This window comes from Tauraco erythrolophus, chromosome 12 (assembly GCF_009769465.1).
Source record: "Tauraco erythrolophus isolate bTauEry1 chromosome 12, bTauEry1.pri, whole genome shotgun sequence".
NCBI classification, from domain to species: domain Eukaryota; kingdom Metazoa; phylum Chordata; class Aves; order Musophagiformes; family Musophagidae; genus Tauraco; species Tauraco erythrolophus.
In genome coordinates this window covers 2298391-2314625 of record NC_141476.1, presented here as the reverse complement: position 1 = coordinate 2314625, position 16235 = coordinate 2298391, and the positions used below count along the sequence as shown (strand labels likewise).

Below are 16235 nucleotides of genomic sequence, written 5' to 3'. Positions count from 1 at the left end.
CTCGGATGAATTTTGTTGAAGTTCATTTGCATTTAGCTTGAAACTTAGAAACCAACATCCTCCTGAGCCTTAATTCCACACAGCTGGACTCCGAGCCTTGGGGCCACCTCTGGCGCCCGGACTCCCGTTGGGATCACGCTGGAACAGCCCTTTGAGACCCGGCTGCACTCACAGGCGTATCCTTGACCTTTAGCGTGTCTCCAGCCATTCAAACAAACATTGCAGAGGAAAACTGGAAGGTACCAGAAAGGTTTATTTTCAGGTGATTGCATACATCGTTACAGCCACTCGCTTGGGAGCTATCAGGGTTTTCTCATCTAAATCCCAAGTAGAATAGAGTTCCAAACCCTGCATAAATAACTATACCAGATCAGGATTTTCTTAAGAGGTGACTGTTAAAATAATGGTTGTTTTCAGATATTTTTCTTTAAAGGATGAAGAAATTAAATAATATGTGAACTGTATATGAGCTGACCATAACATATGCCCTAATCTGTTTTCAGGGACATCTTCAGACGCTGATTAGCAGAAGATTCTGGAACACAGAGGAGCAGCTGAGAACCTTCCGACCATTTCTTGTCTTCTCTAAACTCAGAAAATCATCTTTCACCTTCTGGATGTCCAAGCCTTTCACCTTAAGCTTTACGTTTTCTCCCTGATATCAAAGTACCTTCTCAATCCGTTGTTATTTTAAGGGGCTGGAGAGCAGAACTCAGTAGCTGACCAGCATGGCCAAAGTTAGAGTTGTTTTAACTGTTTGCCAGTTTGTGCTAGAATTGTTAATGAATTCATTAACTGAGTCTTCCATACAGAGTAACGAATGTCCACAGCTTTGTGTCTGTGAAATCAGGCCATGGTTTACACCGCAGTCAACGTACAGGGAAGCCACAACAGTTGACTGCAATGACCTTCGATTAACAAAAATCCCCAGCAACCTTTCCAGTGACACTCAAGTCCTTCTGTTACAAAGCAACAACATTGCAAAGACCACAGATGAACTCCAACAGCTGTTTAATTTAACAGAACTGGATTTTTCACAAAATAACTTCACAAGTATCAAAGATGTGGGGCTCTCGAATCTCACTCAACTTACTACTTTACACCTGGAGGAAAACCAGATAACGGAGATGACTGACTACTGCTTGCAAGACCTTTGCAATCTTCAGGAGCTATATATAAACCACAACCAGATCAGCAGCATTTCTGCAAATGCGTTCTCCGGCCTGAAGAATCTTTTAAGGTTACATCTCAACTCCAACAAACTAAAGGTTATTGACAGCCGTTGGTTCGATTCTACTCCTAATTTAGAGATACTGATGATTGGAGAAAATCCAGTGATTGGAATACTAGATATGAATTTCAAACCACTCTCAAATTTAAGGAGCCTAGTTTTGGCAGGTATGTATCTCACAGACATTCCTGGCAATGCCTTGGTAGGCTTAGATAGTCTGGAAAGCCTTTCCTTCTATGACAACAAATTGGTAAAAGTTCCTCAGCTTGCACTTGAGAAAGTTCCAAATTTAAAATTCCTGGATCTCAACAAGAATCCAATTCATAAAATTCAAGAAGGTGATTTTAAAAACATGCTCAGATTGAAAGAGCTTGGGATCAATAATATGGGAGAACTCGTTTCTGTTGATAGGTATGCGCTGGACAACCTGCCTGAACTCACAAAGCTTGAAGCCACCAACAATCCAAAGCTGTCCTACATACATCGCTTGGCATTTCGCAACGTTCCTGCCCTGGAGAGCTTGATGCTGAACAACAATGCCTTGAATGCAGTCTACCAAAAGACGGTGGAATCTCTTCCAAACCTGCGTGAGATCAGTATCCACAGTAACCCGCTCAGGTGCGACTGTGTCATTCACTGGATCAACTCAAACAAAACCAACATCCGTTTCATGGAACCTCTGTCCATGTTTTGCGCTATGCCTCCAGAATACAGAGGACAGCAGGTGAAGGAAGTGTTAATACAGGACTCGAACGAACAGTGTCTTCCAATGATCTCTCATGAGACCTTTCCAAATCACTTAAACTTGGACATCGGCATGACAGTGTTTTTAGACTGTCGGGCCATGGCAGAACCCGAGCCAGAAATTTACTGGGTGACTCCTCTTGGCAATAAAGTAACTGTGGAAAGTCTCTCTGACAAATACAAGCTGAGTAGTGAAGGCACCTTGGAAATCTCTAACATCCAGGTAGAAGACTCTGGGAGATACACCTGTGTTGCTCAAAACATAGAAGGGGCTGACACGAGAGTCGCTACTATCCGGGTGAACGGAACGCTTTTGGATGGTACCCAGGTTCTGAAAATCTACGTTAAGCAAGCCGAATCGCATTCAATCCTAGTTTCTTGGAAAGTCAATTCCAACGTCATGACCTCCAATTTAAAATGGTCGTCGGCCACTATGAAGATCGACAACCCTCACATCACGTACACCGCCAGGGTCCCGGTCGACGTACACGAATACAACCTCACGCACTTACAGCCATCTACAGACTACGAGGTGTGTCTGACTGTGTCCAACATCCACCAGCAAACACAGCGGTCCTGCGTTAACGTTACGACAAAAACGGCGGCTTTCGCGCTGGATATTTCCGACCAAGAGACCAGCACTGCCCTGGCAGCAGTCATGGGCTCCATGTTTGCCGTCATTAGCCTCGCCTCCGCGTCCGTTTACATCGCAAAAAGATTTAAGAGAAAAAACTACCACCACTCTCTGAAAAAATATATGCAAAAGACCTCTTCCATCCCACTGAACGAGCTCTACCCTCCACTTATCAATCTCTGGGAAGGTGACAGTGACAAAGACAAGGATGGTTCTGCAGAGACCAAGCCAACCCAAGTCGACACATCCAGAAGCTATTACATGTGGTAACTCAGAGGATATTTTGCTTCTGGTAGTAAGGAGCACAAAGACTTTTTTGCTTTATTCTGCAAAAACGAGAAGTTGAAGACTTTTGTATTTTTGACTTTGCTAGTTTGTGGCAGAGCGGTGAGGACAGGTGGATATTTCAGAATTTTTTAGTATAGCGTATCGCAATTGTTTGACACAAATGGCAGCTTCACCTGGCTTCCAATTCTGATTTCTTTTTTTTTTTTTCCTTTTTTTTTTTTTTTTTTTTTAGTTATTGTGCTAAACTTAACGCTGTTCTAACTACAGTGCTGAATAAAATTAACGAGAGGCTGGGGTTACCCTGTGATTCCAAAGTAGCACAGCCCCGTTCTTCCGAAGCCATCAGCAGAGGACAGGATGTCGCAGAGCTAACGTACTGGTTTGAAACTGCATGAACTGGGTTTGGAACACCGGGCTAAGGACTCGTGCCCTGAGAAAAGGAGACCTCGAATGATGTTAGTTGACTGTACTGTAATGTTGTATCAACTGATTTGAATGTTTTTGACTTGGAACAATGAGTTTTCTTTTTTTTTTTCTTTTTATTTTTGTAGTAGTTGAAAAGGCTTAGGTAAAGCTAACAGGCAATAGAAATATGTACATCCGATTTTTTAATGTAACAGACTAAATGTTAATTGTTCTCTTATTCTTTTTATTATATTTAGTAGACACTTTTGAAGAATACTAGAGTTTTGTTGTGTTTAAATCACCAACACATGGTGTTTGATGAGGGCAGAGCTATAATTTAGTTTGGTTCCGATTTTTTATTTTAGAAGTCACAATAATGTATTGGGTTTAGATGTCACTAGTTTGACTGGTGATCATGTTTTGACATAAAATATATCCAAAATGTTATATAAAAATATTGTGTTTTTTTCTTGAAGGAATTACGTTACGACAAAGTTCCATTTATTATTTTTTTTTTGTATGCATTTATTTTAATAGCAGTGTTTTCTCTGCGCTAGATGCAAAATACTGAAAATCATTTAATCAGAAAAATGTATCGGTGTGGCTTTTGGGCTGTAAGTCACATGCAGAATCAAAACTGTTTGGCATAAGGTACGCAGCAAAAATAATCCACAGAGTGTAACAAAATGTTTTCCTTTTCGTATACTTTTTTTGTTTATATTCTGAGCTAAGATATAAATGAAGCTGACATTTAGCTGTCATTACAATCAGTTAGGACAAGAAAAACAACTCAGTGCTACCAAACTGAACAAAACCAGTTGAATCCAGGCATATACTTTTTTTTTTTTTAAAAAAAAAAAGTGAATTGGATTCATGTTCCTTCAAAAGCAGAAATTGAGATAGCTAAAACTAACAAGAAATAACATGTTTGGGTCCAATACTGAACTGCATTTTTTACTGGCTTAAAATTAACCAGTACTCTTAAGTATTTTACTGAATTAATATGGTAAAAGTGCAAAATCTCCGAGAGCAATGGTGTTTCCATGTGTGCACTGGGTACGATATAAATGTCTAATTTACAGTTGAACCTACAGAAGCTTTGTACGTTGTCTTTTCCGAATCCACGGAAGTTCTCCGCAGGGACTGCACACGAGGCACAAGCAGGGTGGGTTTCTGGTGAAGTCCGTGGTTCCACCTCCACTAGATACCTAATCAGCAAGCACAGAATTTTCTACACTTTATGACCACTGTCAGTGTGCAGCTTTTTAAATGTTTTTACATACCAAATGCGTTCTTGGTAAGTAAAAGTTAATTGTTAAGATAATGGATGTGCCTGGGTTTTGGGGTTGTTTGAAGTTTTTTAACTCACTGGCTTCTCAGATATATCAAAGGCACCCCCCAAATCTACAGATAGCTTCAAACTACTTTTTCCCCTTCAGCCAACTGTCTAAAAGTGAAAAAGTTGTCAGCGTAGTTTCACTAATAAGCTGCTTTGGTGCAAAAACTTGAGTACGTCTCTCGGATACATGCCTTGTTGATCTTGCTTTTCAACACAAAGCTGAGTGAAGCTATTAATTATGCATTTAAATCAAGTACTTATGCTGCTATACACAATCTTTTATATGTTCATGAGATCTCATGCATTTTTAATCATGTGACAATTAGATGTTGGGATTAGGCAAACGGCTTTTGATCATGGAGAAGTAGCATGGTGGAAGCATTCATTCGTCACCTTCTCCTGTATTTGTTTTTAATGTTAATGGAAAATTTCCTCTTGCCTTCTTCTCCAGAAGAGCTTCAGAGCAATAATTACTATCTTGTCTATATGCTATTCTAACCTTAAAACTGCCTCTATTATTATAGCAGACATGATGAATTAAAACGGAGATCTCTTTGCAGTGAAGATTCACTCTCCTTTTTCCAGAGAAAAGGACACAGTGAGGACAAGGTTGACAGCAAAATTATGGCTTCCAACTTGCATGACATCATAAAATTGTCTTTAGAAAATAAATAATTGAACAGGTGTGAGACGGTGCGGAGGAAGCCCCCTTCTCCATCATCTCCTCAGCCTCCTGCAGCACTTGTACAGCTCTACCATAAATACTCAGTAATGAAGATCACGCAAAGCCCACGCTGCTCTACCTGAGCCTCCTATCAAACTCGTGGAAGAACACATCACTTTGGGTCCAAGGTGTTGGTTCATCAGTCACCGTAAGCTAACCTAAGCATGGGGCTGCTCTCCAAAACAGTGATCCTGCTCTTCTTCCTCCCTGTCCTCACCTCCCATCCTCAATTACACACACCTTTGAGATCTACTTGCCTACTGAACACGCTCGTATCGACCAGTGCCTGCTGGTGGATCCAGACCAGAATTTTGCTCTGTGTGTGGGGCCGGATTTGTTTTCACTTGGCTACCTTCTGCAGTCTGGGCAGTTCCAGAGACACAATGACTGGTAGAAAGGAAGGTGGCAGGGACACGCGGCCACAGAGCAGGGCGGAACAGCACTCAACAGTTTGACCAGCAATCACCAACAGTGGCTGGGGCACAGGAAGTAAAGCAGTGTTTAACATGTTCCTTTCCACTGGGGAAATAACAGGCCTCTTGTTCCCTGCAGACTTATTTGGCGGTTGTAGGTCATTTGTTATCTTTTTAGAGCAATGCTGTTGAAGAACAGCAGGAGAAAATAGCTTTAGGACGGGCATAACGCTTCTCCAGGATGTGCTGATGTGCAGTATTTCAGGGTAGCTGAGGGTTTCCCTGCCCATGGCAGGGGGGTTGGAACTAGATGATCTTTGAGGTCCCTTCCAACCCAAACCATTCTATGACTCCAGGGGAGAGATGCAGGTTACCTGAGAGCAGCTGAGCAGCCAGAAGCAGCTGGTTAATGCAGTATATTCTGCACACACAGCCACTGGAGAGAAGTATTTTCAGCCCTGTAATCTGATCCCTCAAAATTCTGTATGAATCCCCTGGAAATTTAAAATTTTGCTAATAAAAGGCAAAAAAGTGGGGAAGAGATTAATCACATGTGGCATATAATCTTAGTGAATAACCTTCAACCTTGTGCTAGCAACTTTGTGCTTGCAGTTTATTGTGAGCAAAAATAAAAATACTCTGCCTAATTGCCTTCAAAATGTATTTCCATCTACTATTCACTGAAGACAAAAAAAAAAACAGCCCCAGTTTGCTCAGAATCAGAGATTGAAACTGGCCACTTGAAAAACAGAATGGGGAAAAACATTGTTATCTTTCATTTGGCTAACAGTTTAGAAATGCTGTGTAAGAGTAGATATTTCATACCCAACTAAACTTCTGGAGTGTTACTTCCACTTGGTTGCCCAATAATAAAATATTTCGGTCCCCTGAAGAGTAAATAGCTCACTCAAGTGTGGTATGCAGTACTCCAGCTAAATCCACTTTTCATTTCCTCACCTAAATCATAATATCCTCTTGGATTGAGGGAGGGTATTTTCACCCACTGGATGTGGTCTTGGACTAAAGTGCACAACTACATGGATACTTCCATAGTGCTGCCATCTGCCCTCCAGCCCTGCCTCATGGGTGTGTACTCAGTTAGTAAAAGAAGGTTGTGAAGAGAAAAGGCCACCAGTTTGGACCATTGGTTTCATAAATGAGTTAAAACTGGAAACAGGTCAGCAAATCTGAGATCCAGTGAGAACTTGCCCTATTGCCACCGACGAGCTGGTATGTAAGTGATACAAGGAGCATCTTTCTGAGTTCAGATTAAGCCAACTCCTTTTGCTTTGTGCTGGCAACCTTGAAAACAAGACTGAGGACAAACCACTGCAATGAAATTCCCCACATTAAGTGGGGTAAAGCAGCTTGGGGGCTACTTCTGCAACATCTCCACCACAGCTGATGCACCCTACATGGGAACAGGACAATTCACTTGGGGCATCTCTCTAATCATCTCACCATCCTGCAAAGCATCGTGATGGACATGCGCACAACGGGTGAGTCGTGGTGGAAAAGCACACAGACACGGGACCGGTGCCAGAGGAGCCGTTTCACAATCCACCCAACACACCAGGAGCAGCTGTTTGTTACACTGTGATCCTGCTCCACGACCCACCACCAAAATCAATGCCATGAATTTCTGCTGCAACTGGAATTTGCCTTCTCACGCTCGCCGCGCTGACAGCACAACCACCGCAGCCCCAGCGCCCACGGCTACGCAAACCCCGAGACTGCAGGGCAAGGTGAACGTGCTACCATTGACCTTCGTTCTTCAGGAAAACCCGGAGTGCCTGAGCTGGAGATATCAAATGCTGTTATACAAAGCCCTTGTTAAAGTACGGGCACTGTATCCCTGCAAAAAAAGATCCCACCGCTACCGAAACCCCTAGACAACATTTTCTTTGCAGTGTCACGCAGAAGTGAATGTTTTGTGTTTCCCCTGGACTGTCACCCTTGCAATCTTCTCCATTTCTGCTCTTTCCAACTATGGCAATTTTTTATATTTGAGAACTTTTATCCACCTGCTCTGTAGTCAGCCTTTCCCTGGGCTCATCCTGCCCCGCGCCCTCCTGCTGTTCACGAGCAAATCCTCGCAGCCTTGGTCACCACAAGATCACCCTAAAGGACTTTAATTTGCCTTTAACTTTGCAGCTACCTGTTTTCTGCACCAGCCCTTCTCGCTTCACCCGTTTCCCTTGCAGCTGTTTCCCCTTGGAGACCTCAGTGGCTGTTGACTGTCACTGGGAGCCAGATGAAGGATGCCATTCCGTGCCGCCCCGCCGCCTCCCCGCTTCCTGCTCACCCACAGAACTGTCCCTTCCACTTAGCAAAAACCCTCAGTGTCTTCCCACGTCTCCTTACTCCATTTCTCTGTCCGCCCTTATTTGTGAGCACATTATGACCCTCCATTACGTTTTCTACCGGGACGAAAGCAACAAAAGACTAGTTTTTCTTTCTAGTGAGGTAAAGGAGATTTACCGTAACGTTTGTACTATTGTATATTTCTGTCAAGTAGACCAAAGGAATGCTGAATCCTAATAAAAGAGTCGTAACAACAGTTTTGGAAATACCTGGAAATAAAGACTTTGGAAAAGCTGAAATTGATCATCAAGTAAAATTTCCAAAAGCAAGTAAATGACTTAAGAGCTCACATCTCATTAACTTCAGTGGTACGTCAGGTGCAAAATCATTTACCTGAGATTTTCCTCAAGGGCATCTGAAAGTATTAACTTTCCTTAAATTCTGAGCAGCTGAGAAATATTTTCTGTGGAATTTTATACCTTTTTTTTTTTCCCCCAAAATCCTTGAAACCATAATTTTGATCTGCTACGGGGGTGGGGGGACGGGATTTACATCCTAGCATCCTCAGTGGAGTTACTGGTTTGCAGTGATCTGAGTAAGGTCTAAATCTTTAAAAACTGCAGATCCAGGTTGCTGCTCACAAAGTAAAAGTTCTTGGCAGATTTTTTTCAACAGTAGCTTTTCTTACTGCAGCCTATTCTGCTGGACTTGATTCCAAGCAAAAATTAATGTATCAGAAAAGATCAGGGTGATGAACCAAGAAGAAACATCACCAGAATATTGACGACTGTCAGTTTGGAACAGGATTGGTTAATGTGAGCAACCCCAAAGGCTCTGCAGTGTGTTTCACGACTATGTGCAACCTCATAATGCAGGTCATTGCCAAACTTGCTCTAAAACATGAACAAAAGAAAGTGTTCATAACCAATTTTTTTTGGTTCCAGGTATGAAATTACCCTTTTATCCTTCATATTCCAGTCAAAGAGTTCTCTGTGATAATAAAAAAAAAGGATTCTACATACTATACTCAATTCCATGTTTGTCTTTCCCTGCAAATCAAGGCTCGCCCAGAGAATACAGATGTGCAGCCAGCTGCTGCAGCCTGGAATGAATGCTTTCAGTGAGACTGGGAAGAAACAACTCCAATTCACACGTTTGAGGTTTAAATGGTGACACGTCATTCACTTGGCTGCATATTGAGGCTGCCATGCCAGGCACCTCTGGAATCACAGTCTGTAACCAGTAACAGATTTGGAGAGGGACATTTTACAAGGGCGTGTAGTTACAGGACAAGGGGCAATGGCTTTAAACTGAAAGAGGGGAGATTTAGATTGGATGTAAGGAAGAAATTCTTCCCTCTGAGGGTGGTGAGGCACTGGACCAGGTTGCCCAGAGAAGCTGTGGCTGCCCCATCCCTGGAAGTGTTCAAGGCCAGGTTGGATGAGGCTTTGAGCAACCTGGTGTAGTGGAGGGTGTCCCTGCCTGTGGCAGGGGGGTTGGAATTAGATGCTCTTTGAGGTCCCTTCCAACCCAAACCATTCTGTGATTCTATGATACGATGTATTACCGTTTTGCTAAAAAATAAACACGTCGTGACCTATTTCTGTCAAAAGGTACAGCAGTTTTTCTTGGGGTGGCTCTTAGGGATCCATGCTGTACCCGGATGCCAAATACTCTGGTAACTGCTAAAAATGACAGTGGCTTAAAATTCAGCAGTCATGCAAAGCAGCGCCTCAACTCTGTTCCCGCGGGAGGAAAGAGACCTTGCTCCTAACAGAGCACCACAAACATCATCCTCAGCATTGGCCTTTGTTGTCCTATCACCAAAACAGAAGAACTACCCAATTTCCTCTGAATTTGATCAGGAGCACGCTAATGCAGCCAGACAGCCCCCTGTGAGTACGGCTGGATGCAGCCACGCTGCCAACAGCAAAGGCTGCACAGCATCAGCATCTCCCTCCACATACGACACGATGTCGAGTGGTGGTGGGGGCTCTGGTCACGTATGTCCTTGGTGTGGCATCCCCTTGGCCTTCAATAAACCTGGAGGTACCTGCTGCATCCATGCACTGGCACAGTCCTTAGCTGACATTTTCCGGAGGACAGGCTGGGAAGCTCCAGTTCACTCCAGGAGTCAACTGCTCCATGTTTTGTCCTCTCCTCGCTGCTCCGCAGAGCTCTCGGTGCCTCGTGTGCAGCAAACCATCTCTCGGGGGGCTGGTGCTCTTCAGTGTGCACTATTAAAACACTGCAAACACGCAGCTGAATCCAGCTCCAAAAAGTTACTGCAGCAAAAGGAGAACTATATAAGCAGATAAAGGCCAAGAGGTTCGGGTGCCTGATTTCGTTTCTCTGGACCCTGAGTCTTCCACAGTGTTTTATGTTTAAAGACAGCTGCCACGATACCTCTACGTAACAAAATGAAGAAATTTTTCACTCAGAGGGTGGTGAGACACTGGAACAGGTTGCCCAGAGAAGTTGTGGCTGCCCCATCCCTGGAAGTGTTCAAGACCAGGTTGGATGAGGCTTTGGGCAACCTGGTGTAGCGGAGGGTGTCCCTGCCCATGGCAGGGGGGTTGGAACTGGATGATCTTTGAGGTCCCTTCCAACCTAAACCATTCTATGATTCTACGATTCTATAATCAATGAGAAGGATATAATTCATATTTTTCATGAATAAATAAATTTATTACTGACAATACCATTTAGCTGGTTTGACTCATACGATCAGTTTAACAAACTTCTGCCCGTTTTTGTAGGAACCAGAGTTGAACCCCAGTACTACGTTCCAGGAGCCGGTGTCACAATCTATATAACTGCAGATGAAACCTTTACCTAATATTCTGCTAATCAAAATACACGAGAAAGAAGGGAAATCACAGTGTGAGCATCTGCACAGCCTCATCATCTGTACAGTTACTGAACAAGGCTTAGTCTGAGAGCGAAGCCTGGGAGAGCACACAGCTGTTCCTCCCCCTACTCCTCCTCTACTCCTGAAGCAGGGAGCAGAAACGTTAGACACAGCAACTTTTCAGGATTGACCTAAACATATCTTGGCAAACAATTAAAGGAAGGTGCAGATGTTTAAATGCATTGCTGAGCAGCGCTTCCAATGAGCTTCTTCAATGGCAAGAGCTATTTAAGGCCGTTTGCAAGTCCCTAAACAGCAGATTAAAATTGGGTTTGTGGAAAATGATGTCGTTAGCAGTTATTGTACCGCTCCCTGTCCTCCCCTAGTGTGAAGTTTTGCTTTCACACATCACATGGGACTAATGTTAGAGAAGTGGTTTCCGTGGCTTCCGAGCTCTTTCATGTCAAGGCGGAAGCTGAGAGTGGAACTATGAACGTTCAAGGTTATCAAGCACATGAACTTCTTCTGAACTAAGTTTATCAGGAGAGACTGGGAGAGTTATGCTCCAGCTTCAGTTATATTTTAATGGAGTTTGGACACCTAATTTCCTCCGGAACAATTTGAAAATCTCATCTCGAAAGAGTTTTCAGTTAGTTTGCTTTCCCCAGTGATTCATTCTCCTTCACATAATTGTAGGAATTGAACTTGCACAAGGTCTCAGATCCTTATCTTCTCAAAGTCAATAAGAACCGTACTACTTCTATAGGTAATAGTTCATTTCCACAGCCTTCTTGAGCTGTCTTTGAGAATTTATATAGGAGACTGCCTTGACAGACAGAGACTAGGAAAAAAGCAGCAGAAAACGCACAAAAAAAGACATTACAAACCATGTGCAAGTGCACATTATTTCTTTCTAGTCCTTTCCTGTTGCCCTCTCCTCTTTCTTTCTCCTCATTTCAAAATTTTAACCAAACTATTTTATTTTTCCTGGGATGAACCACTGCCTATTTTTTTGTTCTGTCAAGATCTAAGCTGATCTTTGGCTATCAGGTAGAAACAAGAGCTAAATGAAAACATTATGCATAACTCGTTCATGCCAATATTTTGTTAATGTAATTACAATAAAAATTCATACTCTGAGCAAAGACATTCTATAAAAGCGTTCTGAATATAAGCCTCAGACAAAGGGGGTGTGAATAATTTTTTGATATCATTCCCTAATTCTGTTCATTGCCCCATCCTCTGTGTTTGATCAAAATATATTTTGACTGCTGGACAGCTACGGCACGTTGGCTCTGATTCCCTGTAAAAGCACATAATTCCACTTCAAAGTAAACTCGGCATTAGCGAGCGTCAGGCTAAGGGCACAGCTCTGTCCTTCCCTGCTCTGCCGTGCTAAAAAGGACTGGTACCCTGTCTCTATTAAAGATCCCACCAAGACAAACACTCTAGTTACTCAGGCATAAAGAACATGGCCTTTTGTCAATAAAGCCAAGAGCCTTTTTCTCCGACACGCTGAAACAGAGAAGCTTCGCAAATCTTTCACTTGATTCTACACTCACGTTCATCCAGCAAGCAAACACAGGCCTAACAGCACAGGTCAAATGATCATCACAGATAAAATGCATACTCCGACTATTTTGCCTACAGCAAATCATCAAACAGCTGTTTAATAATTCAAATCATACGCAAAATGAGACTACTCTAAGATTTAATACCAAGTTTTCTCATCTATATATTGAAGTCTGCATAGAAACCATCAGCATTGGGTGGCAGAAGCCACTGAATAAGTGGTATTAAAAGGTTAAATAATATTTTGAGTCGTCTTATCCGAAGAGCCCTGAGATTCTCCAACACCTTTAAGCCGAGGTGTTTCTTTGCTTTCTTCTGCTGCACGTACTATTCCGTGACCCCAGAGGAAAGCACGTGAGCTTCTTGTCCTGCTGAAGCTCTTACAACACGACCATTTGCAACTCTCACAGTGCAAGTTGATTCAGACCCTCAGCTCTTCTGGAAATCATCTCCATTCTTCTTTTGAAGAGAGACAGGCAAGACCTCTGAGGTCTCATTTCCTCAAAGAGCTGAGCTGCTTCATTTTCTTATCCCTTAACGTTCTGAGTGGGGGAAAATAGTTTACACATAAAATCATTAATCTTAATATTTTTCAAATAGTTCTGTGCGATTGTTCTAACCTCTGCCATGAATGAAAGCAATAGCTGTCAAGAAATAAAAGGCCAAATAAATCCTCAACAATTTATCCAGAAGATCAAGTCTGGAAAACCTCCAGCCTCTCAATCTTCAGCAAGTGTGTACACGTCCCTGATTTACTCCAACTACATTGAGCTGAACAGATTTCTTATCATTTTATTTGAAAAGCTAACTGATTGATAGATGGGGGGCATGAGCTTACATTATTAATGATCTAAAATCCTCCCGGTGAAGAGCCATGGCTGGCTCGTAACTACCTCTCTGTTTAGTAGCAACAGAGTCTTCCAAGCACACCACATGAACAGGCTCAGTGTGAGTGAAAAGAGAGGAGTCAAGCTCCTATCAGGGAGCAAAGTTGCATCTTCTTATGGAAAATTAGTGACAACTTCCAGATTGATTAAATATAAGAAAGAGTCAATAACACAGTGACATGGAGAAACAGCAGCGCTTTTGTTTAATAAGCATCCTGGACAACGGGATTTATCCCTGTCCCTGCGGATGTAAAGCGATTGCATCCCAAAGCAGGCTCTGGTGTGCCCTTTTTCCATCTTATTCCTCAAGTATGAAACACCAAGGAGTGTGACAAGCACAAGCACTTCAGGGTCTTCTTCCCTCCCTCTCTGCAGGTGCCTTTGGCTGGCCCCGGCTGTGAGGATGCCAGGCAAGACACATCTGGCTGTTGGGGCAACATCTGCTGAATGAAGAATGTGTCATCTGGGAGAAGGCCTTCTAACCAGACATCCTTAACCTTCTTAACCTTCTACTCATCTCCTCTTGCCAATAGCTCTATCTCGTTTTTGTCTGAACCATGTCATTGAAAGTACCCAGGTCTGACCAGAAGATACCAAGAAATGGAGAATTTCCCACTGTCCTTGGTAATTTGTTTCAGTTATTAACCATTCCACCATTAAAACTTGTGTCTTGGTTCAATCCTAGTGGCTTTATGCAGCCACTCTATACTGATTTATACTTTTCTTCTCTAGATTGAAGAGCCCTTTAGTATCCACTACTCTCTCCTGTGCAGACAGTCATACACTGCAATCGAATCACATCTTGATCTTTTTGTTAAATTGGACAGATTGTTTTCTTCAGCGCTTTTGCTTCCCCAGTGCTCACCTCTTTCTTTTCTTTAATCTCTCCAGATAAGCAGCTGGCACACAAACAAAAAGGCAAAGCTGATTTCAGGTTTTTTTCTGCTGAGGATTTGCCGCATCTCTGCAGACAGAGTTTTCAGAGAAAACATTGTCTCTTCATGGCAAGGTTTATACAACATGACATGCTCTACAGCAAAACCAATTAATACTGGCCCGGGGTTTGGTAATGCTACCCAAACTGGTCAATACACAAGGAAAACAATCTCCTTGTTTATCTACCAATGAATATATAAACAGGAGGGTGTTTCTGTCTGAACCATTTACCATTCAAGACTAATGTGACTACTGATGAGACAACAGTGTTTCCTGTAGCTAAATTCTGAATGAGCAGAAACTGCACCTCTGAACTGTGTAATTCTTTGACGATTCAGTACATGCCACATTTATTAGCGACGGGATCAAAAAGAAAATTACATACAGATACTGGCTCGAGTCTTGACACTTGCTATAGGCACTGGTCTATACAGAGCACAAGGGGAGGAATATACATTTCTGTGACTAAGGTACGTAACAAAGAGCACTTGCACCCGTGGCTTGGCATGTCATAGTAAAGGCTATGAAATAACAAAAAGCTCAGGAGTTATCAAAACTGTGTTGACTCATCCTGTGGTCCTGGAATTTATCACACATAAGGATTATGGGGTGTCTCACAAGAGTAGCCTCAAGAATAAACCAGTGGACTAACAGCTGTCCCCGTGCATTCGCAGCCAACAGAATTATGACATCTAAAAGCATTTCACATCCCACTCGTATAGTAGTTATTACTTATTATAAAACAAAATACAATGCTCTATATGGTATAATTCCCAGACACCCTGATATATCCTGATAATGCTAGAGCATTTGGGAAAGACTGCTACAAAACGCTGTGTATTTGATACCAGGAACTTCGCAGACAAAAGCAGTCCTGGAAAAAGAACTGCAGGTGACAGCAAATAAAAAAAAGCCAGCATGAGCTCTCAGGAGGATGTTAAATTTCAGCAACCCATATCTATCCCTGCACATGTACCTGGAATCCTCTGCAGTTTCGATCCCCCAAGCAAAAAATACATAAGCCAATTTGAACATCTTCCTTGTAAAGAAAAGAATCAAAACAAGTGAAGTAGTAGAGAATACAATTAGGCAGAAAGGCTAAGGGGAATGTTTCAGGCCAAGATGTCCGAGTGGGGTTATATTAACTATAGTTCAGTACTAAGAGTAACAACATACGGGAGGAATAGGTGTTGTTTTTTCTGGGCATTAACAGTAAAACTGAAGAACAGATTAATATATATTGATGGAAGTTAGAGCCAGAAGGGCTAGGATCTTCTTGTCTGTCTTCCTGCACAGCAGCAGGCAAAAATTTCAGGCACCCCATTCTGGAGTAGGATCAAGTAACTGAAACTAAGAAACTTGAAGAAACTTAGAAAGACATAAAATCTGAACCAGAAAGTACACGTGACAGATGAATGCTGGTGTCCTTGGCAAAGCAGGTCCAGTCATATGGGGTTTTTTTTATGTCCATGAGTAATAACTCTTATTTGTAATTTGAATTTTCCTTAGTTTTTCCACTGCTCAGACTTTTATTAATATAAATTCACTGTGACAAACTCAACGGTGGAGTGGGCTGCACACCTGTACGTGCAGAATACCAACGTGTTTGCGATGAATTAAACAAACACTCACCAAAACACGAGATGGTGCTGATGCCAGTCCGACTGTGACAGCTTCTACCCTAATATGATGGCACCTCATTAGAATTAGCAACTGTGCAATTAACTCCTTACTCATACACAATTTGCGCTGTGACAAAGGACAATTTTGCTTAAATAAAGATTTCAGTGTTTGACTTGCAAGTTGTACATGTCATGGAAACATGGCTGGATGACTGATGAGATGCTTTCTGCTTTAATTGCAATTCCACGCAGGAAGATGGTGTTCTTCCATGCAAAATAGCAATA

The 16235-nt window shown here is 42.4% G+C and overlaps 2 protein-coding genes across 2 annotated transcripts in view; one reads left to right on the top strand and one right to left on the bottom strand.

The window, feature by feature from the left end:
- LOC147527958 (uncharacterized) overlaps positions 1-16235 on the bottom strand; it is a 119462-nt gene that overhangs the window by 13016 nt on the left and 90211 nt on the right. The window lies entirely within an intron of this gene.
- Positions 729-2926, top strand: LRRN1 (leucine rich repeat neuronal 1). Its single transcript, XM_009990445.2, has one exon. It carries the CDS (start codon positions 729-731, stop codon positions 2877-2879), a length of 2151 nt encoding a protein of 716 aa, XP_009988747.1. The 3' UTR covers positions 2880-2926.

Coding starts and splice junctions, on each gene's coding strand:
- LRRN1 (XM_009990445.2), top strand. CDS start 729: ATGGCCAAAGTTAGAGTTGTTTTAACTGTTTGCCAGTTTGTGCTAGAA.